General features: G+C 36.9%; 4 protein-coding genes across 11 annotated transcripts; 1 reads left to right on the top strand and 3 right to left on the bottom strand.

Moving 5' to 3' along the window:
- Nucleotides 1–59: 59 nt before the first annotated feature.
- Nucleotides 60–2,823, bottom strand: Atg7 (Autophagy-related 7). Its single transcript, XM_011310654.1, has 4 exons — nucleotides 2,670–2,823; nucleotides 2,387–2,600; nucleotides 464–2,300; nucleotides 60–323 (listed from the first exon to the last, which is right to left on the bottom strand). Exons 2-4 carry the CDS (start codon nucleotides 2,581–2,583, stop codon nucleotides 261–263), a joined length of 2,097 nt encoding a protein of 698 aa, XP_011308956.1. The 5' UTR covers nucleotides 2,584–2,600; nucleotides 2,670–2,823; the 3' UTR covers nucleotides 60–260.
- A 56-nt stretch (nucleotides 2,824–2,879) lies between these two features.
- LOC105270010 (UPF0428 protein CXorf56 homolog) lies at nucleotides 2,880–4,031 on the bottom strand. Its single transcript, XM_011310666.1, has 4 exons — nucleotides 3,776–4,031; nucleotides 3,533–3,689; nucleotides 3,247–3,475; nucleotides 2,880–3,163 (listed from the first exon to the last, which is right to left on the bottom strand). The coding sequence occupies exons 1-4, from the start codon at nucleotides 3,894–3,896 to the stop codon at nucleotides 3,014–3,016; spliced, it is 657 nt and encodes a 218-aa protein (XP_011308968.1). The 5' UTR covers nucleotides 3,897–4,031; the 3' UTR covers nucleotides 2,880–3,013.
- Nucleotides 4,032–4,130: 99 nt separating this feature from the next.
- On the top strand, nucleotides 4,131–6,395 carry GatB (glutamyl-tRNA(Gln) amidotransferase subunit B, mitochondrial). Its single transcript, XM_011310677.1, has 6 exons — nucleotides 4,131–4,235; nucleotides 4,369–4,516; nucleotides 4,589–4,702; nucleotides 4,785–5,665; nucleotides 5,746–5,869; nucleotides 5,957–6,395. The coding sequence occupies exons 1-6, from the start codon at nucleotides 4,147–4,149 to the stop codon at nucleotides 6,170–6,172; spliced, it is 1,572 nt and encodes a 523-aa protein (XP_011308979.1). The 5' UTR covers nucleotides 4,131–4,146; the 3' UTR covers nucleotides 6,173–6,395.
- Nucleotides 6,396–6,897: 502 nt separating this feature from the next.
- On the bottom strand, nucleotides 6,898–22,474 carry Mbs (Myosin binding subunit). 8 transcript variants are annotated; one of them, XM_011310689.1, is made up of 21 exons: nucleotides 21,288–22,474; nucleotides 19,514–19,644; nucleotides 19,324–19,442; nucleotides 18,741–19,045; nucleotides 18,531–18,664; nucleotides 18,307–18,452; nucleotides 17,899–18,030; nucleotides 17,692–17,774; nucleotides 17,481–17,607; nucleotides 17,294–17,405; nucleotides 16,735–16,872; nucleotides 16,291–16,494; nucleotides 15,789–15,917; nucleotides 14,440–14,623; nucleotides 13,353–13,502; nucleotides 12,955–13,141; nucleotides 12,711–12,820; nucleotides 12,187–12,258; nucleotides 9,451–9,774; nucleotides 8,643–8,738; nucleotides 7,015–7,099 (listed from the first exon to the last, which is right to left on the bottom strand). In XM_011310689.1, exons 1-20 carry the CDS (start codon nucleotides 21,534–21,536, stop codon nucleotides 8,643–8,645), a joined length of 3,132 nt encoding a protein of 1,043 aa, XP_011308991.1. In that variant the 5' UTR covers nucleotides 21,537–22,474; the 3' UTR covers nucleotides 7,015–7,099. The 8 variants fall into 8 exon arrangements, with proteins under 8 accessions (XP_011309003.1, XP_011309053.1, XP_011308991.1 ...); XM_011310701.1 differs by lacking the exon at nucleotides 8,643–8,738 and having other exon boundaries at nucleotides 6,898–7,099; nucleotides 21,288–22,473; XM_011310734.1 differs by lacking the exon at nucleotides 13,353–13,502.
- Between the last annotated feature and the right edge of the window lie 871 nt (nucleotides 22,475–23,345).

The raw sequence follows: 23,345 nt of genomic DNA on the forward strand, positions 1-23,345 counted from the left end.
CCATCTAGGCGAATCTAATCAATAAAAATTCAAAAGAAAGTGAAGAGGTTACGAAAGAATTGAAAATCATCTTTCAACGAAATTCTGAGGTCTTATAATTTTATTGTTAGAACATGATTGAGTGTGCATTAGGCTTTGCACCACACTGTCGGTTAAAAAAATGTCAAACCAAATGTCCTTGATTTTTTTAATATCAATATTTCTGTCCAAATCGTGATGTTTGGATATTCTTACCTATTTATTTTAATTATCAAATAGTCTTATACTTTCGAGAGAGTTATTTCATCATCTTCGTCACTGGAGGTATCAATTGCATAGCACAACTGCAATAAAAAAAATATAATGACATCACCAGGAAACAATCCTGAGAATATTCTCATTTCGCGTGCAAAAAATTAATGAATCTGTAAATAAATTAAATCACCGTTGAATTACATCTGTAATATCATCCAAAAAAAATTACCTCATCAAGATTAGGATTTTTAAGTAAATCCTCCAGACCCGCGAGCCTCTCCAGATAATTCGGTTGATTGCAGGCGTCCAGGATAAATTCTGCCCCTCTCTCCCTGTACTCATTAAGGATAGGAACAGAACAGGCAGTGCAAGATGGAAATCTGTGAGTTATGGTGAGCCTCATCTCATGACTCCAGAGTGATCCTCGAATGGTGTGTGGCACAGCCCCAAGGAGACCCTCACATCCCTCTCGTTCACTTCTGCTGTACCCTTTCCCATCATCGACGAATGCACTCGCCTCGAGCCCTTTATTATGCTGAGTGATTCCTACCATAAGTTCAACGGCGAGTCCAGCAGCGATGGATGACAATCCAGGTCTGCTGACAGTGCACTGCTGATCAAGAGTCCTGTCAATCTGAGAATTGCCAGGCTGTGTGACATCATTGCAGAAGTAACAGCCAAGATCACTGCCCTGGGGATATCTCACAGAGAGATCTGGAGAACTAACAGAAGTTCCTGATGTCCTGGTGCCATGCCTCTGGACAGTGTACGAGTCAAACCCCAGAGCTGCATTAATTGCTACTTTATCGTACGCAGCACAGAGGACTGTGGGCAGCCATCTGGCCTCTCTGGAGTCCAAAAGAAGAAAGACAACGTCGTGTTTTTCAACCAGTGTCTCAAGGCTAGTTACAGCTGATTTTGTGGACTCCAACATGCTCTGGCCAACAACGTGCCCAGGCATTGGGATATGGAGGACAATTCCCTGGACGTTGAAGCTGGGGGAGATCCTGAGGAGTGCATCCTTGGCAGCTTCTGCCTTGAGACGTCTCTTCACAGCATCTTCGTGAGTGTACAGACTTTGTCTCACAGTGTTGCTGTGGGATACCGTTGAATTATCCACGAAGGTGATGGTTTTTATCCCCCAGCCTATTAAGACTCTCGCCACAGAGCATCCCAGGGTACCTGCACCTAACAACAGACATTTGAGATGACTGATTTTTTCAAGGTTGAGGTCTGGAACTAGACGCCATTTCATCAGCTTCAGGTTTAGGTCCACTGCACGTTCCGCCATTCTCGTGGGGTCCATCGATTGAGACAGATCTGCGATGTTTGGACCCATTTTTCCACTCATATTCGCTTCCCAACCGACTAATTTACTGGTCATTATGTCTGTCTTAACTTTATCCTCGGTTACAGTTGTTTTGGCTTTAATTTCGTACAGAAGAGAGTCTTTCCCTCGGTACGATATTATGGGAATTGTCTGGGAGAGCGAGTACGTGGGGCAGGTGAATATCAGGAGGCAGAGGAGATTCCGCAGGGGCCAGCCTGGTTCTGGGCTGTCGCAGGGGTCGAAGAAGCAAAATATTATCTTCCCTGGGGGATGACTACTCGATTTGATGAGGTCCACTCCCTCTGACAGCGACATTATCGTTAAGTCTTCAGGGGAGTTCGAGGCATTCCACAGGACTGAGAAAAAACACCTGGACTTTGCCTCCAGGAGGTCGAAGTCATGCTTCAGCTTCTCCAGGGATGATTCTGAGAGTTTTGAGGTGAGTGGCTGAGGGAGCGACTGGTGGAACATCTCCGGGATGTTGAAGGGGGTGGGATAGGCTGCCCAGTAGTGAAATCTGTATTTCTTCAGGTCTGCGTAGGAGAGGATCAGGAAGAGGGTGAGTTTTGAGGGATCTTTCAAGGCCGTCCCGTCTTTTATGGAGTTCAGGAGGTGCTGGCCAATTTTTTCGATGAATTTCTCGGGCTGGATCTGTCTGAAGGTTTCGAAGGTGTTGGTGTTTATCAGGTATCCTGAGCAGGGGACGGCTCCGTGGTGCGACGTCGTCTCCACATTTCTGGAATTGACGTCATGAATTAATTCTATTTTATCTTTTCCTTCTGCATTTTTTTCGACGTTCAAGGTAGTGCATTTTTTTTTTACTCGTTAAATGAGGTGCAGTCTAGTCCCAGTAGACTTTTAGTTTTTGTTGATCTGTCTAAACTATAGCTTGCCCACACCGATATCTCTGTTTTCTCCTCCAATTTGTATTTATCCAATTTTAGCTCCGCAAATTTAGCCCAGAAATTCGGATCTATCGCCGTTCGGAGTTTTGTGAACTTCACCATTTCCTCAGCCATTGTTGAAATTCAATTATCTAAAACGAAAATAGAGTAATTCTTGTCACAGCACTGGGTAATTGACCCAGTATTTTGAAAAGTCTCACCGAGTGTCAATCTGTCATGAGAATTAATCGAAACATGTATGGACCGATGACTCCACAATTCGATACATCGAAAGATTATTACGTTGTACCAGGGACTCGATCTATCGAAAATTCATCTGAGTCGATTTAGTCGATATTTTTTTTACTAAAGGATAAAGGATTTTTTTTTTACTAAAGGATAAAGGATAATAATAATAAATTTTACGGAGATGTGGGTCATCACGTGTGTATTAATAAAAGATTTCATAGAATGAATTTTCTACAGTAATGCAGACAATATTATATTTGCAGTAATATTTTGCAATATATTTTTTACAATAGAGATGAGAAAGAAAAATTGTTAATTAAACATCTAGAAGAGTTCCTCGAGGTCTCGATCTCTTGGAAGGATCTACCTCCGGTGGTGGCATTGTTTTCCTCTTAGTCATTCCTTTTCTCTCCAATTGTTTTTCGATGATTCTCGCATTATTGGCATAAGAATCAGCGACTTCTCTCTGTGAAGATAAAAAATCAGAGATTGAATCACGAAATTAAATAACACTGCAAAGATTTCAATAAAAAAACAAGGAGAACCCACGGCTTCAATTTCATCTTCCTCTTCGTCAATAGTAGATACAGTAACTGAACTGAATTTTCCCATATTCTTCGTGTGCTTGGTCACCATTATTTTTTTCGGTTTTTCAACAGCTACTTGATTGTAGATATCAGTCATTGGACCTTCTCCGGAGCTTTTTATCACAGCCCCTTTCACTACAAACACAATATTCGCTGAGGGTTCGTGTTTATAATACAATAAAAGCCCACATCTGTAAAAAAATAGATAAATAATGAGACCAGTACATATTAAATCCAGAGACCCTTACTTTTTACATTTCTGTCGGTATTGCTTCTCAATTCCTTCCTGACGCTTCAGGAAAACTGTTTCGTCCTGCTCACTTGTCATTTTATGAGCTCGTTTGCTGCCATCAATGACTCGTGCTCCATCACGTTTTCGCAGGGGTAATTTTTCGATTGCACAGTCTGAAATAAATCGATGAATAATTCGAAATTGATAAACGATTCATGCGTTAATAAATCCTGAATAATTATTGCGATGTAATTGTTACCAAGAATCAATGTCATTTGTCCACATAAACAATAGTAGATGTGCAGGGGTTTTTCTTCACTGTATTCTTCCTGATCTTTCGTGTCAGAACATATTATACTTCTCGATACGACTTTAGGCATTTTTCTAAAATTTTTCTGAAATTACTGACATTCACTTTATTATGAATTTGGATTAATTGGTAGCGGGGGTGCACTGAGAAGTCAACGAAACGATAGGGTGCAATGGAATGTTAGTAAACACAACATAACCTCAATGTTTGTTTACAATAAACCAATGAAAACATCAGCTGATAATTTTTTGAATGAATACTCATGTGTCCTCGTCGTCTGCAGCTCTGAATTATAAATATTTGCGATTCTCATACACAAAATGCGGGGTTTATTAAATATATCATCACGTCCAATTGTTTATGGAAAATTAAGAACAAGAACATTTGCTACAAAGAGTGAGAAAAAATCGTGAGTCCAATTCAAAACAGAAATATCAATTGTTACTAGTTGATTTGTCTTTTAATCAAGTTTGTCAAAAATCTCTAAGACATCCTGAAATTTCCCACGGAATTTATTATGAACAATAATTAATTTTGTTTAGAAAAAAATGGAAATCGGTTATTGGCCTCGAGATTCACGCACAGATATCGTCTTCATCAAAACTTTTTTCTGGTGCAAGTTGTAATTTTGGAGAGCCAGCGAATTCTTGTGTCTCTTTTTTCGACTGTTCAACACCAGGAACTCTTCCTGTAAATTAACAATTTTTTTTATTTAATCAATTAATCCAGATATTCATTTCCTAAAATCCGCTGTCTGTTCAGGTGTTGAATAAAAAATGTGTAGAAGCTGGAGTACTAACAGCTCTGGCATTATCATCACAATTAAATGAAGTATCCCTTTTCGATAGAAAACATTATTTCTACGCTGATTCACCCGTAAGTAATTCCCACAATAAAAAATTGGGTATAAATGAATATTAATTAACCAATTGTTTATTTCCATGTGAAATTTATCTAGTCTGGTTATCAAATAACACAACAGAGGAAACCGCTGGCAACAGGTGGAGAGTTAAAATTTTCAGTCTTTACTCCAGGAATTCATAAAGAGCCATATCTCAAGTCCTCGAGGCTGAAGCAATTGCAGCTGGAGCAAGACAGTGGGAAAAGTCTGCACGACGAGCCCAGGGGCAGGAGTTTGGTGGATTTGAACAGAGCTGGAGTGCCTCTCATAGAATTTGTATTTGAACCAGATCTATCTGATGGCGAAGAAGCTGCAGCTCTCGTTAAAGAACTCACTCTCATTCTGCAACGACTGAATACATGCTCTTGTAAAATGGAAGAGGGTGCACTACGTGTCGATGCAAATATATCCCTTCACCGGGAAAAAGAGCCACTTGGGGTGAGGACAGAAGTGAAAAATATATTCAGTGTTCGTGCAGTTGCTGCCGCGATAAAATATGAGATCGAACGACAGAAAAGTTTACTCGAAAAAGGAGAGAAGGTCGTTAATGAGACTTTGTCCTGGGATTCGCAGAGGAACAGGACAGTCCCCATGAGGGATAAAGAGGAGAAACAGGATTACAGGTTCATGCCAGAGCCGAATTTACCACCTCTTCGATTGAATCTCAAAGGAGATGGAAGTAATTGTGATCTTGTCGATGTGGAATATTGGAAATCTCGATTGCCAGAGCTCCCCGAACAATTGAGATTCAATTTGAGGATGGAGTTCTCTTTATCCTCACAGTCTGCTGCCAGAATTGTCAACAATAGTGTTATCTTTGGATTGTTTGGGGATATCATGAAGGAGAATCCTAAAAGGAGTCCCAAGATTACGTGTAATATTCTTCTGGAAGAACTATTGCAGTACACGAATAAATATAAAATTGAATTGAATAATTTGTTAGTTGAAATTTTGAAATCAGATCTCTGAAGTTTGAAAATCTTATAATACAACGAATTTCTGTGATTTTTATTTGCAGATTAATATCGGCGAGACAGATTGGCGATTTGATCGATTTAGTTGAGAGCAATACTATCAATTTAATTACAGTTAAAAAATTATGGGGAATGATGAGAGACGACTGCACTCTGTTGCCAAGTAAGGTGAGATTGAAAATAATTTGACATAATTACAGATAATTACAAGTACTTGCATTTTGAAATTAAATTCAAATATTTTTTTGTGGATAGATTGTCGAGGAGAACAAATGGGGTCAAATAAATGATGAAGACACACTGAGACGTATGTGTCAATCAGTTCTCGAAGATGATCCGACATTAGTAACCGCATATAAAAAAGGGAAGACGAAAGTAATTCGCGCCATGTTGGGGCAGGTATCAAAACGCTCTGAAGGTCTTGCCAATATGGGAAAAGTTGTGAAAATTCTAGAAGATTTGTTGAAATGAAAAAACACACCTGTGAATAATTGTCAATAAAAAATCAGTCAAGTACTGGACGAGGGTAAATTAAATTGATCCATTGTTTTCGTTAAATATTGTTGTATTTTTAAAAAATGTACATTGTTCATTCTTTCAGCTTACAATGTTTTAGCTACGATTTTCATTAATTATATAAAAACAATCACCATAGTTCAAACGTCCATATTGCAGTGTATAGTGACGTATATTTTTTTATAAATAACGTGAACATCTCATAAGTTACTCGCAAAACAAATTCTTTCTTTGTAGCGAAAGTCATAGAAAAACGAATAATTGGTGTTATTTTTTTGTATTCTCAATTGTTTCAGATCTCTGAGAAAAATACGTATCTACATAATTACATCGAGTCTTTACAAAGCATTTAACATTCACAGTTGTCTCAATTATTCAATCAATATCAATTATTTAAACTTTAAAAAATTGTCAAATTTGTTAATAATTTCGGTAACATCCTCTTTACAATGTCAATATAAAAAGTCTCGACTTTTCCTACTGACTGACATATGAACGTAAATTCACGTCTCCAAGTAATTGTCATTTTATTTTCAATAACAATTTTATTTTCGTAAATTATCGCCATTTGCCTTTGGCACAGCCACAATAGTAACTGAATCTACATCTTCATTTGAAATAAATTAAATAATTAACACAAAAATTAATCAATTTGTTTCAGCAATGTTGAATTGTTAAAATAATATGGATAAAGTAAATAATACAATTTGACAAATATTCATTTGCAGCCTTTCGACAAATCTTTATTTTATCATTTGGCCTCTTTGGATGCACCAAAGAGAATGAATCATTCGTTTATTTGGAAAGCTTACTGATAACTCTTATGAGAGCTCCGTTCTCGTCCTTTAGCCTCTGGTTCTCGCACTTCAACTGCTCCAGCATCTAGAAGATAAAATTTTAACATTTTTCCTTTTCTCGTTATTCAATTTGACAGGCGACATAACAGAAAATATTAATTCACCAGCTGTTGTAACACGCCCTAGATTACTATCAATTCATCAAGGATTAGAGTTGAATTAACAGAAAGGGTGACGAATCATTCGATGAGGTGAATTTATTTTTTTTGGAATAAATGAGAAATGAAATTTCAATTGAATTAAAAATGAGAGATGAAAAATCTCTTTCTGCCAAATATTCATCTACTTGGAAAGAATTAATGTGTTCAAACCACTTTTTTCGCTAATCGCGAATCGAACCTGAAATTTTAAACTCACGTCAAACAATTTTAATAATAATAATATTAATAAATAAATATTTGGCGAAAAGATAACAGTCGTGGGATTTTCCTTTTCAACAACAACATGCCAGACGATCTCATGCTGTGGAAATTATCATTTCCATAAACAATAATTCCGATGTCTCCAAGCAAAATAAAAAATATTTGCAGTAACAATTTGTTTTCAGTGATAAGGAGAGGGAATATATCACTATTGAAAATTTATTCTGTTCAATAGGACGTGATATATTCGAAAAAACTAGAACATATAAATACACAATTGAATTTATTCCATCACATACATAATATCAGTAATCAATCTGAAAATGCAAAAATCAAAAGAGCAATTTGTAGCGCAAAATGAAAATCAGTGTTTAAACGATAAAAATCATGCCAAAAAAAATATTTCATATTGCTTTCTCTGGTTATAAATAAAGCGTTGTAAATGCCTCGTCCCAAAATAAATTCATGCACATTGGGGTGCCGCTAAAAGGTGTTACAATGGGGAATCAATGAGTTACAATATACTATTTTCTTAGATAACTATCTGATTGTTGAGTGAGTTTTAATGACATTATTCGATTATTCATGAAACATTTGGATTTGTACTTTACAAAGTTACGGGAAAATCGAGATAAAATGTACTCATGATGACCTCGTTAATTATTAAAGCTAATAATTAATAAGATATTGAGAGTCAACAGTTTATGCTTTATCACTTCAGCTCTAAGATTATTTTATTTACGCTAAAATTAGAAATTAAACAAATAAGTAAATGCTGAACGTTAAGAGTTGGGTTTTTAATTTTGGAATAGTTGCACGCAGCTTAGTATTTTTTCGAATAAAATGCTGGAGCATGTGTAATCAAGTATTTTAATACTGCGTCAAGGTAATCCTAGTAATGTCTCTTTAAAAATATTAATTCAAACTGGATTATTACCCCACGATTAAACAATTTTAGTAAATAATTAAATGAAGAGATCGTAAAAATAATTATTTCATGATGATCATTAGACTTGTAAGATTGCATTCATTCTGGTGTTACTAGGATTCCCTTGGGAAAAAAGAAATAGAAGACGTGGTGGTCAATGAATTAATGAAAAAAAAACTTCTCTGTATAATAATGTAATTTTTTATTGATCTCTTTGTTAAACGCAGATGCTGTTGGTTTTGTTTTTGATTTTTTTTTCTTTTCATTATATCCTTTACCTATTTAGTAGTATTGGTGAGTTTGGATACGACGCGGGTAAGTGCCCGATTTTCGGCTTTCAATCGCTCATTTTCGGCTTTGAGCTTTTGCAATTGCTGTAAACAGTGGAAACAGTTAGGCCAATAATTTATCAATTAAATTCAAGCTTACACCTTTTTCAATATTCGAGAAAAGCCCTGAGACAATGAAAAATAATAATTCAAATCAAAGGGGGAACGAGAAAAATAACGATGAAAAATTCACACGTAAATATTCAAACGCTTTAATCAAATAATAAAAAGTCGATCATGTAAATCGATGTATGAAAATTTGATAATTAAATCAATAGTCTGTAGCGCATCGATGCAGCTTTCTTCAATGGATAATGGATGCAATTCGTGAGATAAAGGAGGAAAAAAAAAACAAGAAAAGCCATTGCAACCAAGCACTTGTTCCCTGAAGTTTAATAGAAACGATAGGTGAAATAAAGTGAGAAAAACCTTGCACCCTCGATGCAGACAAAAAATAATCGTAAAGAAAATCATTCGTGCAGGCCTATCCACGGCAACGAGTAATTCATTTTTTATTCAGAGAATATATCCAGTAGTTAAGAGGCGAAAACGTAACAACTGCAATTTTCTCATTTTCTCATTAACCAATAATTAATCAATTGCATCATTACGTTCACCCCTCGGCCACTTTGTATTCTGATTTCAATAATTTAATATCGAATCGCCCAATTTTTATAATATATATATTTTTTTCAATCCGTCGAAAATATTGAGAGTAAATTCGCAAATGTAAAGACAATTTGTTGCTAAAAATTACCTTGAGCTCCTCTTCCATCTCAGATAATTTTCTCTCCATGGCTCGTCTCTCCCGTTTTTCGATCTCTGATAAGGCAGCTTTGTTTTGATTACTCTGGGCCTTCTCCAGCAAACTCCTGGTCTCCTTGAGCTGATCATCCGATCTCCTCAGCTTGTCCTTCAATCGCTCATTCTCCGCCTGCGATTCCTCCCACAATTTTTTATAATCCAACTCTCCATTCTCCGAATTTGTTGATTTTGTCCTACTGGGGGTCGACGGCACCTCTGAAGAGACAGACGTGACTGAACCGAGACGACTCGATCGTCCAGAACGTTCATTTCCACTCTAAAATAATATTGGCAACAATCCCCAATTCAATTCAATCCTCAAGTCTCGATTATTATCGATTATTTCTGAATACAATTATAAATTATTCAGGGGCAAAAAAGTGATATCTTACGACGTATCCCTCTGATCCAGCTAGACTCTGGAGACTCGAGCTCCTGGAGCTAAAGTCCGAGGAGACTTTGGACTTGGGTCTGTTAAAACTCTCAGCTTTTTGCACAGACCTTCGGGTATTGACACCCGAGGTATTTCGATTGGAATAATTGGAGGAATAGCTGGTGGAGGGAACAGCGAGGTTGAGGGAACTTATGGAGGAGTGCGAGGGAAGAGTGAGACCACCGTATCCTGAGGCTGTACCACCGTATGTTGTGTAAGGATTCTGGTAGTTGAGATTGTTAATCGAGTTTGTGTATGGATTCTTCAAGTACGAATTCTTGGATGACTTGTTGAGGGACGAGGAGGTGTAGGAATTCGATGGTGAAATCCCCAGGAGATTCGAATACGTCGATTGACTGGGACTGAATAGTCCCCCGACACTTCTCGGTCTATTCCCAAATATGGAACTACCACTGGCTGATGCTTGGGCACGCAAACCAGCTGCTGTCGTTGGTTTTGACTGAGTCCTTTTTCGGTATGACGACATTGTCCCAGATTATTTATTGTATTCTGCTATTTTTATTTATTTTATTTATTTCATTTATCTCATGGAGAACGAAGTACTCGGAATTTCAATTCGTCCTTCACTTCACCCTTTACGACTATTCAACATTATTTGTTTATAATAATCTATTGGGAATTGATCTCGATTTGTTAATTATGCAGTTCTATCCGCTGGATTTAGATTTGTCACACGATAAATGACGATTTATTTATTTTTAAAAAATTTTAAGGACTTGAATTTTATAAATTTTGGCACGTCTCACCTTCTCGTTTTTTTTTCTCCAATTTTTGTAAGAAAAACAAGTATTTTAGGACGTCATACGGGCTAGCTGTTGTTTTTAATGTATTTTATTTATTTTTATGTTTTATTCATGAGGTGTGCAACGGGAATTTGAATTATACGTGTAAATGTGATTTCACGAATTTCGAGAGAAAAGAATTGAAAGTGAAAATTATTGAAAATATTTCTGCAGAATAATTGAGATCAATTTCCAAGTGCATGGGGAATCCGCTGACTCATTTTACGTGGAATACCTCAGATTTTTCAATTCGGTAATTAATTAGCGATATTTGATAATTTTTTCCAATTAATTCACTCCTCTTTGAGATAATGAGACCTACAGAGAGTAAAAACTTTTCATTTTGTGCCACTTCACCACTTACTGGTCCCTTCACAGACACAATTGATCATTGAATTGAGTATTGATGATCTCGGTATCTATCTTCATCAATGCAATCCGCCAATCAATCAATCAATTAATCAATCAATCAGAAATAATTCATATTTCAGTCAGTGATCTACAATCACTGACAGCAAGTGTTTGACTGATGTGGACCGCCCAGTAAAACTTCCACAATCATCAGCCAGATTTCGTATTTACCCCCACGAAAAATTGATTCTATAAATACAATCTACACACGTTCAACGCCGAAGGTTTTTCTCTCGCGGTTTCAAGGCGCGTATTCTCCATTCCAACGGCCCTTGGTCTTCAATCATCACGATGAAGAGAAAAAGAATAATCTAAGAGTTTGCCATTCCTCGATTCAATTCCAAAGAAATAAAACGACGGAGAAATGTCAGAGGCTCAGCAAAATCCCCAGTCCCTTTTTTTTCGGTTCATCGAACGTTCAATCACTCAATCCCATCCTTTTATTCATTTTCATCTCATCGTTTTGCGTTCTCTAGATGGGGATGGAGTCAGTCAAGTCTGTTGACTCTTGGGGATAAAATTAACGTCTTAAATGTTTAGGGATTATTTCCTGATTGCTTTCGGGGGGTATTTAAAAATTGATATTATTCATTCCAATTAAACTCTTTTTAATTGTAATTTTTTTCAAGTGATGGAGAATTATGGGGAATTATATTGATAAATTATTGATTGCAGTAAAAAATGTGGAAAAATTCAGCGCCGGTGAATTTTTCGTGGCGCGGTGGATTGTAGTTATTTTTAATATGTACTGAGTATGTAAGAATAGGGGTTCTTACTTGTGGTTGACCCAAAAATAACACATAACCACTAGGTTGGGTGTAAAATAGCTGCAGTAATTATCGTTGAGGGATTTTCGTACTAGACGGAGTGTCTGCCAATGGGAGATAATTTTTACACGGTATTTAAAATTATTTAAGAGTAAGGGGAATTGAAATTTTATTTCCAATTTTATTTATCCTCAAAAAATCCCCAACGCTTATAAAATTGAAAAGTGCACGTGAATTTTTATCACGAGAGGAAAAGTAGAAATGGAATCGCTTACCTCAGTGTGATTATTTTTCCCCTCCTCACTCTCCCCCACACTCGAGCCATCCTGTTTCTCTGGATCGATCTCCTGAAAGAAATTACGAGGAGAATTAAATATTATAAATAACACATGTGCATGTCGTAAACATGAAATTACGAAGTCTGCGGCTTTTCACGAGCACGTGAAACATCCAGAATTTCAGACCGACGAAATGGAACACCTAGATTATATTAATAGCTATCGACTCATGACGTCAGGCAACGATTTTACTTATAATGTATTTTTGGGATTATTTTTAGTATGAATGAATAAATTTTTTATCATCATGAAGATGGAAAATAATGATGAATGGTTCTTTTAAATTTGTAAAAAAATCACACAGAAATGAAGTCTCTTAACGTTTACGTCTCAGATTGATAGTTTGGGAGATAATTAATGATGAGCGAATTGTTAAATTCGACTATTCACTTTGCCCTTGAGCGTGAATTCTAGGAATGGATCCGAATAGTTTTATTTATTTACTGGTATTTTTTACTAACATCCATGTCCACGTGAACAACACCTGTCGATCTTCTTTTGGGTCGTCTTCGCCTCTGAATAACCGCCTGTGTTGCCTGAGCATTTCTACTATCATTCTCCTTGTCTTGTTCTTGAAACAGAAAGAAAGAAAAAAATGATTTTATAATAAGGAAAATTGAGCGCTAATCCCCAGTGCATGGCCCACTGGTGCATCAGTGCATCGGTGCATCTGGGAGATGAGAAATTTCATGACAGGACAATTACCTTTGTCCTCAGGTGATTTCAAGGATCGTCTCAATGGTAGGGTAACGGTTGCATCGGCTGTACCAGTGGTAATTGTTTCCACTGGGGCTGAACTGGGTCTAGGTATTCCCGTTCCACCTGAAGGCCTTCGTATGTACGCTGTTGTCGTATCCGATGATTTTATATTGTTGGCGTCTTCCAACTGAAACTGCCGAACAAATTTATTTCGTCTTTATTTTTTACAAGAAAATGCAAATTCCACTTCAAGACATTTCAATATCTTCGATACTGAAATAATTTTTCGTCAATTTGCCATTTATTTTTTAATCGCATTAATATTATTGAGTTGTGTGGAATTAAATGGTATAAAATGCATTGTACTGTTAGAATTAAAAAAAAAAATAAATAAGCCAACAAACCTTGCTCCCATTATCTACCCTCAACCGCCATGAGGGTCGTCTTTCAGGCAGGTTAGTCTCTTCAGGTAATTTGTTTGGAGTTACAGTCGTAGGAGTTGCTGTTGTTATCGTAGCTGTGATCGAGGCCGTTTGACCGATTGAAGCTGCAGGCTGAGTTATTGAGGAACAAAAGGAAAAAAGAAAAATCACATGAATTTTGGGAAGAAATTAATTCTGGTATTATTTAATTCGGATATCAATCCGTATTAAATCTCACTGAGTCTCATTCTTCGCTTGAATTCATCAGAGAATTAATCTACTTTGTAGATTGTTGCTCTCGTCAGAGATCAATTTTCTGACAGTCAATAGCAAAATGGGAAATTATTAGTCAATTTTGTACTTATTGTTAACTGTAAATGTGTGATAAGAATAGTGTTTTTTTCTACTTAATCGCATCTTATTAAACAATTTCTTAGATTTATTAAAATTTTGCCACTCCATCATTGATCTTTGTTATAAACACTGGGAGAATAAGTCAAGCAACAAATAGATAATTGTAACGAGTCACGAAAATTTTTCACCCAAACATTAACACGGACATTTTTTTAGACAACACATCAACTTCTGCAAGACAATCTGACAAATACTACGGGATTGTCATATAAAAATACTCCACGCATTGATTTTTTTCTGTCATCTGTATTATTTTCAATCTCCTGGAATGTTTCATACACGTAATATCAAAATTACAATAGTTGCCTAACAAAAATCCTAGGAAATATTCTGAAATTCACAATTTCCAATGATTTTATTAAAAAATATCCAGAAGAATTCACCACGTCAATTTAATATCGTAAGGAATCGATAAAATGACAGCTAATTTCATCATTCTGGAAACACTGATGGTCTCATTACGTTTTTTATTATTAATTACAGCCTCGGTATTATCGGTTGATGATTTTTGGTTGACGGTGAATTTAAAAAGACGATTGAAGTACATTTTCAAATGTTTCCCGAGGGGATTGAGATGGAATTTGAAATCTGTAATTTTTATTATATGATTTTTTCCCTTTGTTGTAACATCTGAAGCGTTAGTGTGAAAATCTACCTGGGGTGCAGACACTGGAGACGTATCGTTACTCTGCTGTTGTTTCTTCTTTACTAATTGCTCTGCACTTTTTATCTCGTCCAGAGTGACACCCTGGGTCGATCGTCGAGTCTCACGGACTCTCTTTGCGTGGGCTTTCCTCTGCGTTTCACTCTCCTCGTCACGAACAGGTGGCACAAATGACCTAGTGACATCCACATCATCATTGACTATATATAACTATTAATTATCAGCACTTAATTGATAAATTAAGATGACTGCATTTCACCCCGGGACAGTTATCCATCGATATCTCTTGAATCACGAGAAATACAGAAATTTTCATTGACATGTTTTTTGTAGAGCGACATGTGGAGCGAAAAAATGATTGAGATAAAAAAATTCATATCTCTCCCCGTTTCCGAAATATTAATCGATTATTGGAACTAAGTTAAATGCTCTCATCCTAGTTTACCATCTTGTGACGGATATTTGTTTATGAATATTTATTTATGGATGACTTGGAGGTATTTAATGAGTCGAATGATGATGAGCATCTATTTATCGATGAAATCTCCTCGTGACAAAATTTAATTTGTTATTTTCAGGGAAGTGGACAACCGAAAAAGTTGAAGTCTTTAAAATTCCGGGGAATTTTCACTGTATCCCTTTGAGCTGACGGGATATATATTTTTTAATTATTTCCCCTATTGAAATTTATTCATTTCTCAAATCATTACTGCTCTTCAAAATTTTTTGCAAATATATAATTCTGCTGGTCATTCGCACAATAAGCTGATTATGCAACCTAAATTAAATCAAATGGAAATCATATGAAGCATTATTTTTATATGTGCGTCCTTCGTGGGACAGTTGAGAATTAAAGTTATTCATTCACTCAGTCCTAGGAGTTGTAGAAAATAAATTAATTAATAAAATAAGTAAAAACTCATGTGTTAGTCGTTTTGTTTGATTTCACCGATGGAATATCATCGAGTGCACACACAAAACCGAAAATTAAATGCAAAAAATAAGTTGACAAAACTTTTTAAACAAAAAACTGAAAAATGCAGGGCAAAGCTGTCGTGTTGCTGATCTGTTCCATGCTGATGCTGAATAAAAAAATTCGGAATAAAAAATATCGAGTGAGTGAACTTACGGTATGAATGAAATAGTGAAGTGAAAAAATATAATTATTATTTTTGTAAATTTGAGAATAAAAGTGAAATTGACGTATGATCTATTAAATTCACTACTCGATTAATAATTGCACTCGTCTCATTATTCAAATCGAAAGTTCACGTGAATTCACAAAACTCAAACCCCTCGTAAAAATCATTGGCTTTTCATTCTCATATTGAGCTACGCACTTGAAGAAATTCTTGAAGATATTTCCAGGACTGAGTTTGCTTCCAGCCGGTGTATTTGGCGCTGAAGTTGTTGTCGCTGTGTTACGAGTAGGTGAAACGTTTGTTGAACTTGTTTCCACCGATTGTACGCTAGTCAGTCACATCAAATTTATGGCTCAATGTTTCACCATCACAGATTCTCATCGTAATTTCATAAGAAAATTGATAAACTCGTAAAAATCGAATAAAACCTTTTCCCAATGACGGATTTATCTCGTCACCTGTCAGCACAGGGTGAAAACATCAAAGGACTTTTCTGTAGCTATTTAAATTTCCCTAAAAAAATGCCTTCTGATATTTCCCCCTGGGATCAACGGATTCCAAGATCAAGCGACATTTAGCAAAACTGAAACATTCGATTTATTTCGATTCACCAATTTGCCACTGATTTTTTATGACATGACAGAAATGAATGAGGTGATAAAGATAAATGATAACGGAAATTCGGATTGAATGAAAGTACCTGCGGATCTGATTAGCTGGGACTGGACTGGTGGTGGTGGTGGCTGTGCTGGTAGTCGTTGAGGCAGTGGATGTTGTACTTGAACTCGTACCAGTTGGCAGTGTTGGTGATGACAAAATTTTATTTGATACAGAAGTGGGAGACGACGCATTGCTCTCCTGGGGGACTCGAGAAAGCTCCAGATTCAGCTTCACCTCCTTTTTCCTATTTTTTTTCAAACAATTGAATCATTTATCAATTAATTATCACAACAAACATTAAAAATCAAGCATTACGCAGGCTGGGAGGCAAGCACATTTTTGGATTATTATCAATTATTGACGAATTGCCAATGAATTGTTAATGAACATTTTTTTTCCAACAGATATTTAAGTGCAAATATCCTCGGGTTATCACAGACGATTTATTGGTTTTAGTTTTAAATGAAAAACATGCCTGATATACCTGTGAGTTTCGCGCAAGGACGCAGAACGAGTGGTCGTAGCGTTGGTGTGGTAAGGAGTAGCTTGATGACAGCGGTGGAGTGTAGGGCAGGAAGATGCCATGATTCGAGCTTGCAATGCCAGGTACTGCTCATAGAACCTGCGCAACATGCATCATGCCATGCGTACTTTTGCTAAGGACTTTTATCATTTTCTCTTGCACACATTTTCCATCATTTCTACTAACTGATTCTTCAAAAAATATACCAGTAGCAAAGTGGTACAAGATTGCAGTGAAAAAATATTCCGAATTAATCACGTCGAGATATTAATTCACTTGCAAAGTGATAAGCAAGTCCAATTATGATGATTGATCAGTTTTCAAAATATATGAAAGCAAGAGAATTTATGGTGTTCTAACAGGGTCTGTTCAAATACTGGCATGAAATTACGGGCTCAACAACCAAATATCACTCAGGGGTTACTAATCAGTGAAAACACGTTAGAAGCCACAAACTGGATGTCTCTTCTATCTTTTCTATTTTTTTCTCATTAGTAGCGTGAAATTGTTTTTCACTTACTTTTCATCTTTCTCGAAGCTGTGAGTCCGACGAAGAACGACCTCTGGCTCGGGGTTCACTTTGTTGGGGATTATCGGTGTCTTCGTTGATGAATTTTCTTTGTCTTCAATTTCTATGAGACCAAGGGAAACGACACAATAAAAAATTGAAAAATCCCACCATAATCACTCAAAAGTTTCAAACTCACTCGATGTTAATGAATTCGTAGATTCAGCCTCTTGAATCCTATTCCTAAATGAACCAGAGCGCCTCCAGGACGGAATAATTCCCTCTTCTGCATTTTCAGTCTGTTGTTTTGGTGGCAATATTGGAGCCTTGAAAATCGTGGAGATCATTGAAAAATGTAATGACTGTTCATTTCATTTCACTAATCACAGGTAATAATTGCTAGTACTCACTTGATTAGGAACCTTGGATATTTCTGCAGGTGACACTGGACTGAGAGATCCAGTGTCGTCTTTATTGGCTCTATTTTTCTTTTCTGCAAAAATGAAACAATAATTACCATCAACATCAATAATCACTTTGAAATACAGAAGCAAATCTAGTCTATCGCATCGACAATTTTTATATTGCTTTGTTGCTGATTTTCCACACCCCCTTACCATCATCTGTAAGACCTACTGACTGATCAGAAGGATGAGACCGATTGGAACCCGAGGAAGTCTGTGTTTCTGAGTTACTCTCAGATTCACCCTCAACTTCGCTCGCTTCAATATCAGTCTCTTCTCCACTTTCTATCCACGCAGCATGCAGACGAAATTGATTAATTATTTTACCCATTGATAAACTCATTAATTCATTAATCAATAATTATTATTCCACATTATTCCGCAATTCGAAGGGCTGATCACGTGGACAATTAAACAATTCCATTACACCTCACCAGAAATCAGATAATGAAAATGAAAAAAATTTTTGAAAATTACTGAGACCAGCCCTTCGTGATATTTATTATATAATTAGAAATTATTATTAATGAGAGATGAGAAAATAAATGGAGAATAACTCACCGACATCGCTATTCGTTCCTGTACTCGTATCCTCTTTATCCGACTGAATTTCTAGTTCAACTTTTATCACCTTATTCGGTGTCTCCTCCTCAAACGTGTCATTACCCTCTTGGGACACGACAGCATTCTCAATAGTTGGAGACACTCTGAAACCATTTAATTGGCAATTGATCGTACTCGTAATGAATTTAAGTGTTATTTAATCTGGGTGAAATAGGCATTACCTCTTCTTTGGTATCGTCGATTGTTTCTTGTTGTTCAACTGGGGCTGATCCTTCATCATCCCCTGCTGCTTCTTCTGCAGCTCCTCGAGGGCCTTGACAATGTCGTTGTCAGCAATATCGAAGGCTGTTTGACCCTGGAAATTAATATAAAATAAAGTGGACATTGCAGAAATTACTGGAAGGCACTGGAAAATATTCATGATTGAATACCGCGTAGTTCTTCATGTCCATATCACAAAAATTTTCAACGAGAAGTTTGCAGGCCTCTATTTGGCCCCAGTGGGCTGCACCGTGGAGTGGCGTCCAGCCGTCGTAATCCTGTGCATTGACATCGCATCTCGCTTGTAAAAGTATGTTCATAACTTTTATGTAACCCTTGGCAGCGGCAACGTGCAACGCAGTAGCACCGGAGCGTGGATGGGTGGCATCTTTTCCTGGTGCTCCAGATCGCCAGGCTCTCGCATCACTCAGCATCGATCTCTCCTCTTCACTTCTCGCCTGATCGCAATCGATCCCTGAAGGAGACACCAGTCAAGTTTTATTTCAAGATCTTTCAGAAATTCCCTCGTCTCTTATTTCCCTCGAGGATTTAACACAAAAATAAATTCATTAAAAATAAAAATCAGTATGGATTAATATTTGATCAGTAATTAATGAATAATAAATTAATAAACCATCAGTCATAATTTATTTGCCAATAAATCGCATTTTCCAGTAAAAAAAAATTCTTGGTTCCATCGTTTGGATTTTTAAATTGGGAATTCATCTCACGATTAATTATCTCCATGTTCACCTGCTTTATTGATGTGCTGCTGGAGCAAATCCTCCATTTCGTTGCTCTCGGCGATATCAACCGCCAGCTCTCCATCGTTATTCACAGCTGCTAGATTGCAGCCTTGTTCAATTAAGTACCTAGAAATTGAATTGTCATAATTTTCACTCGCTGTGACAGAAACTATTGCAGTTCAAATAATTTATCGTACTTTGCAATAGATATGAATCCACAGGAGGCAGTGGCGTGTAAAGGCGTCCATCCCTCGTTATCACCACGATTGATATCAGCACCTTGTTCCACCAAAAACTCCACCATATCCAAGTCATCGTCAATACACGCCTGTCAATCAAAATCCATCCCACATTATTAATAAAGAGCTCAATGCTCTCAGTTTATTTTTTTCCTTCACTCTCCAGAACCCAAAATTATCTGTTACCTCACGCTCACCGAGTCGCACGAGTGAGACGCAGGGATTGTTCATAGCCAAAAAAATGAGAGATAAAAAAAATGTGAAATGAGAAAAATAAACCATCTGTTACAACACTGACAAAGCCATCGTGGATACGGACGTACACCAGGGACTCACTTCTAATAGGCAATCTATTAATAGTCACTCGGCCAAAAACTACGTTTTCTCCATCTATACCATAAATTTTCTGTTATTTTACTGCACACATTTTTTTCGAGATTGCATAATGCAAAAAGTCCATTTTGGAATTATGTAATTTACGGATTTAGTCAGAGGATTTGATGGTGTGGAATTTTAGGATTTATCGACAATAGGTGGATGAATTTAATTGCTAGGAATCAATCGATCTTTTATTGTATTTTGTATTTGATGTGGCTGTGGGAATAATTCTGGGCTTTGGGATTGAATTGTACGTTCTCGAAGACTTCCGCTCGTCTGGAGATTGACGAGAGCACGCAAGACTTGAATTGAAGAGCAACTAGAAAATTAAATTGGCAGTGTTCTATATTTTGAAGGAAGTTTGAAGATTCATGTGGTCTGGGGGCATTGTCATTACTGATAGCTAGCTGAATCATATATATAATATTTATCAGGAAAGGGCAAGATTAAAAATGAATCATTGCAATAATAAAGTTGCAACTGGAGGGGAATACATTTTTTAATAATATATTTACATAAATTTCATTTGAATAATGAATTATTAGCGAACTGGTAAATCGGTTCGATTCGATTTTGACTTTATTTTGAAATCCAATAGAGATAGAGGAATTTTCGTTATGACCTTTTTTGTCGAGATAATTGTGGGGTGCAAAAAAGGTCATTACAGAAATTTCGCCATCTCCCTTAGTTTCTGAGATATTTTAACACTTCGTCACGGAATTCCGTAGAGAATTTGTAAAGGGTAACGAGCCGATTTACCTTTACCATTCAGTTCTTAATCCCAGAATTACAATCTCTTTAAAGAAAAATCCTGAAATGAGTGGTAAATTAAAAAATGATAAAAATTTTGAGGGGATGAAAATAAATGAAACCAATGGCCAATTCCAACTCTGATGAATATCCCAGTGAGTGGCCAGTCTTGATTTTACTGGCAGAACACAACACACGTATCATGACAGACGTTTGAGATATCTGGCATCAATCGGAGCTCTGAAATTAGACAGCTGGAGGAGGCCAGCGGCCATCTTGCAAGTACAAACTACCGATTGACCATGTACTTGGTCATTTCCCCAGGACATAAAACACCTCAACAATAAATCTCGGGAAACAATTATGGAGTCAAGTGGTAAAACGACAAAAGTCATCTCAACTCTTCTCAGTCATTTCCAAAAAAAACTCCAAAACCGAGGGAAAAATTGAATTTGGTGTAATAACCTTTTTCATAGTTCTCAAGTAGCTCCACAAAAAAGGTTCTATCAAAAATTTCGGTATCTGCTTTCATACCGGAGATACGGTAGAAAAAGGCGCCGAAGAAGTAATTCACCTGGTTCTATGATTTGAATGGCATTCTCACCTGGTGAAGAGCGGTCAGGCCATCGACATTTCCAGTGTTGATATCAGCACCTTTCTGCAGAAGTCTGACGACCTCGTCCTTATCACCAGCAGCACAAGCAGCCAAAAAGACACAGTCGGCCGAGAACTTGATCTTTCGTGCTATTTGTTTCGGTTGGGCCGGTTGGCTATTAGTCTCAGACTGTTCCCAACGTTTGAGCTGTTCGGCCCTCTTGAAGAGGGCCGAGCTGGAGCGTGTCTCCAGGGACATCTCCAATATCCTCAAAAATAATAAATCACCCCTTCTCCACTCACTCAAACTTCAAAATCCAACTGTTACCACGTAATTCACCAATTGCATGGATAACACATTGCCAGGGAGAACATGAGTGAAAACGTGGAGTATATTCCAAATATTACACCGAATCCTGACAATTATGAGAATTCAGGTCCAACCGAATCGATGATGATTGTCACCGATCACTTAATTTTCTAATGCTCTGTGAATTTTTAGTCTAGTCGGAATGAGTGGGAGGGGCATCCGCCGTAAACTCCAGTTAACCAGTTAAATAAATTCGGATATATTCACAATTATGAACATTAGATTTGATGAAAAATACTGGCGAATCCTCGGTGTTTCAGATGTGATGGCCTGTGGATTTGGGATGAGTTTGAGGCACTGGCTGGATAATTATTGAAATATCGGGCTTTATTCACTGTTTTATTGTAAAAAAAAAAAAGTGGACACCGTTGGGCAGCCGATGGCACTCTGATTCTATCGTCGGCTCTTCTGCCCGTCGGCACAACCCCTCCCCCTTTTACAACGTTTTGCACTTTGTTTTATTCTATTTATCCTAGAGCGTTTTTCTTTTGGGGCTCGATGGGCTATTCTTGGGCTCTAAAAGTTTTCCCCACTTTTGGCCCCCCTCGACAATCCGCGTAAAAACCCCCTCTCTCTTGGAAATCACACGGCACCTTGACAACGATTTATTGGGAAGTGATGGGATCTAGGGATCAGTCACTATGCCGTGTAGATGATTTGGCCGATTTATCAATTTGCTATTTCACTTTTGGTGATTCGGCAATCTTTTTAGCGGTGTGTTGTTGGGGTATTTTTATGGGCTTTTTCCGGGATTTTTATGGGTACTATAACTTCACATGAAGAACTAAACTATTGGGAGGTGGAGTATGGCGGATGATACCTTCCAGCAGCGCCATTGGTTACGCCATTTTATTTTTTTCTGGTGGCAATTTTCGGCGCTATGTTTTTGAGATATGTTGTGTACCTTTTTTTAATTACCTCCATTGAAAAATTCCAGGAATTATCGATATCCAGGATTCGACGAGATCTTTATCGATTCTACTGTGAAAGTAATTAATTTCTCATAAATCATTGAGATGTCAAATTACTCCATTGATTTAATAACAAAAATAATTCAAATGTAATTGAACAATATTTTCTCAAAAATCAATTAACAGAAACAAATACTCTTGCAATAATGAGGAAGTAATTGCAACAAGAGACTTTCTATTATCAACGACCTAATCAATGAATAAATTAATTTAATTATTACATACCTCATTACCGCATACCCCAGATAAAAATTGATGTGAAGATAATTTTTTTTATGATCCCCAAAAATAATTTGAAAAATTATACAGCAGATTTGCAGATTTGCAAATTCCAGATTGTTATTTCATAGAATGATTTTTTTTTCTTGGGACAATTGAAAGAATTGAATGCCAAGTTTTTTTTTTTATTAAAAATTGAGGGCTCTTGATACAGGAATTATAAATCGAATTCACCCCCGAAAAAAGTCATCTCTAAGGGATGTCCACCCTAAATTTCAAATCGTCAGTTGTGAATTCCCCTTGATTCTTCAGGAAATCTCCAACAGCGCATCAACGCCATCAAAGCGAACGGACCGCATATGTATGTGTGATTTTGGCGAGTTTGCCTCACTATTGCAACGGAAAAACTACCTCGGCAACATCCCTAAACCCGGAAAAAAGAATAAATCACCGGATTGTAACCGAAAAAAATTCCGAATAATCAAAATCCGAAACCCAGTGAAAGCCG

The sequence above is a fragment of the Fopius arisanus genome, unplaced genomic scaffold (assembly GCF_000806365.1).
Source record: "Fopius arisanus strain USDA-PBARC FA_bdor unplaced genomic scaffold, ASM80636v1 scaffold00003, whole genome shotgun sequence".
NCBI lineage: Eukaryota > Metazoa > Arthropoda > Insecta > Hymenoptera > Braconidae > Fopius > Fopius arisanus.

What these genes read in the sequence shown, in the direction of transcription:
- GatB (XM_011310677.1), top strand. Translation starts at nt 4,147, where the DNA reads ATGCGGGGTTTATTAAATATATCATCACGTCCAATTGTTTATGGAAAA. An exon ending in AAAATTGAATTGAATAATTT is followed by an intron (nt 5,666 to 5,745) that starts GTTAGTTGAAAT and finishes TTTTATTTGCAG; the next exon opens with ATTAATATCGGCGAGACAGA. An exon ending in GCACTCTGTTGCCAAGTAAG is followed by an intron (nt 5,870 to 5,956) that starts GTGAGATTGAAA and finishes TTTTGTGGATAG; the next exon opens with ATTGTCGAGGAGAACAAATG.
- Mbs (XM_011310689.1), bottom strand. Translation starts at nt 21,536, where the DNA reads ATGTCCCTGGAGACACGCTCCAGCTCGGCCCTCTTCAAGAGGGCCGAA. An exon ending in GCAGCACATCAATAAAGCAG is followed by an intron (nt 19,046 to 19,323) that starts GTGAACATGGAG and finishes TGTCTCCTTCAG; the next exon opens with GGATCGATTGCGATCAGGCG. An exon ending in AGCTTCGAGAAAGATGAAAA is followed by an intron (nt 16,873 to 17,293) that starts GTAAGTGAAAAA and finishes CATGTTGCGCAG; the next exon opens with GTTCTATGAGCAGTACCTGG.
- LOC105270010 (XM_011310666.1), bottom strand. Translation starts at nt 3,896, where the DNA reads ATGCCTAAAGTCGTATCGAGAAGTATAATATGTTCTGACACGAAAGAT. An exon ending in ACAAATGACATTGATTCTTG is followed by an intron (nt 3,690 to 3,775) that starts GTAACAATTACA and finishes GATTTATTTCAG; the next exon opens with ACTGTGCAATCGAAAAATTA. An exon ending in TACCGACAGAAATGTAAAAA is followed by an intron (nt 3,476 to 3,532) that starts GTAAGGGTCTCT and finishes ATTTTTTTACAG; the next exon opens with ATGTGGGCTTTTATTGTATT.
- Atg7 (XM_011310654.1), bottom strand. Translation starts at nt 2,583, where the DNA reads ATGGCTGAGGAAATGGTGAAGTTCACAAAACTCCGAACGGCGATAGAT. An exon ending in GACTGCACCTCATTTAACGA is followed by an intron (nt 2,301 to 2,386) that starts GTAAAAAAAAAA and finishes CGTCAATTCCAG; the next exon opens with AAATGTGGAGACGACGTCGC. An exon ending in AAAATCCTAATCTTGATGAG is followed by an intron (nt 324 to 463) that starts GTAATTTTTTTT and finishes TTTTTATTGCAG; the next exon opens with TTGTGCTATGCAATTGATAC.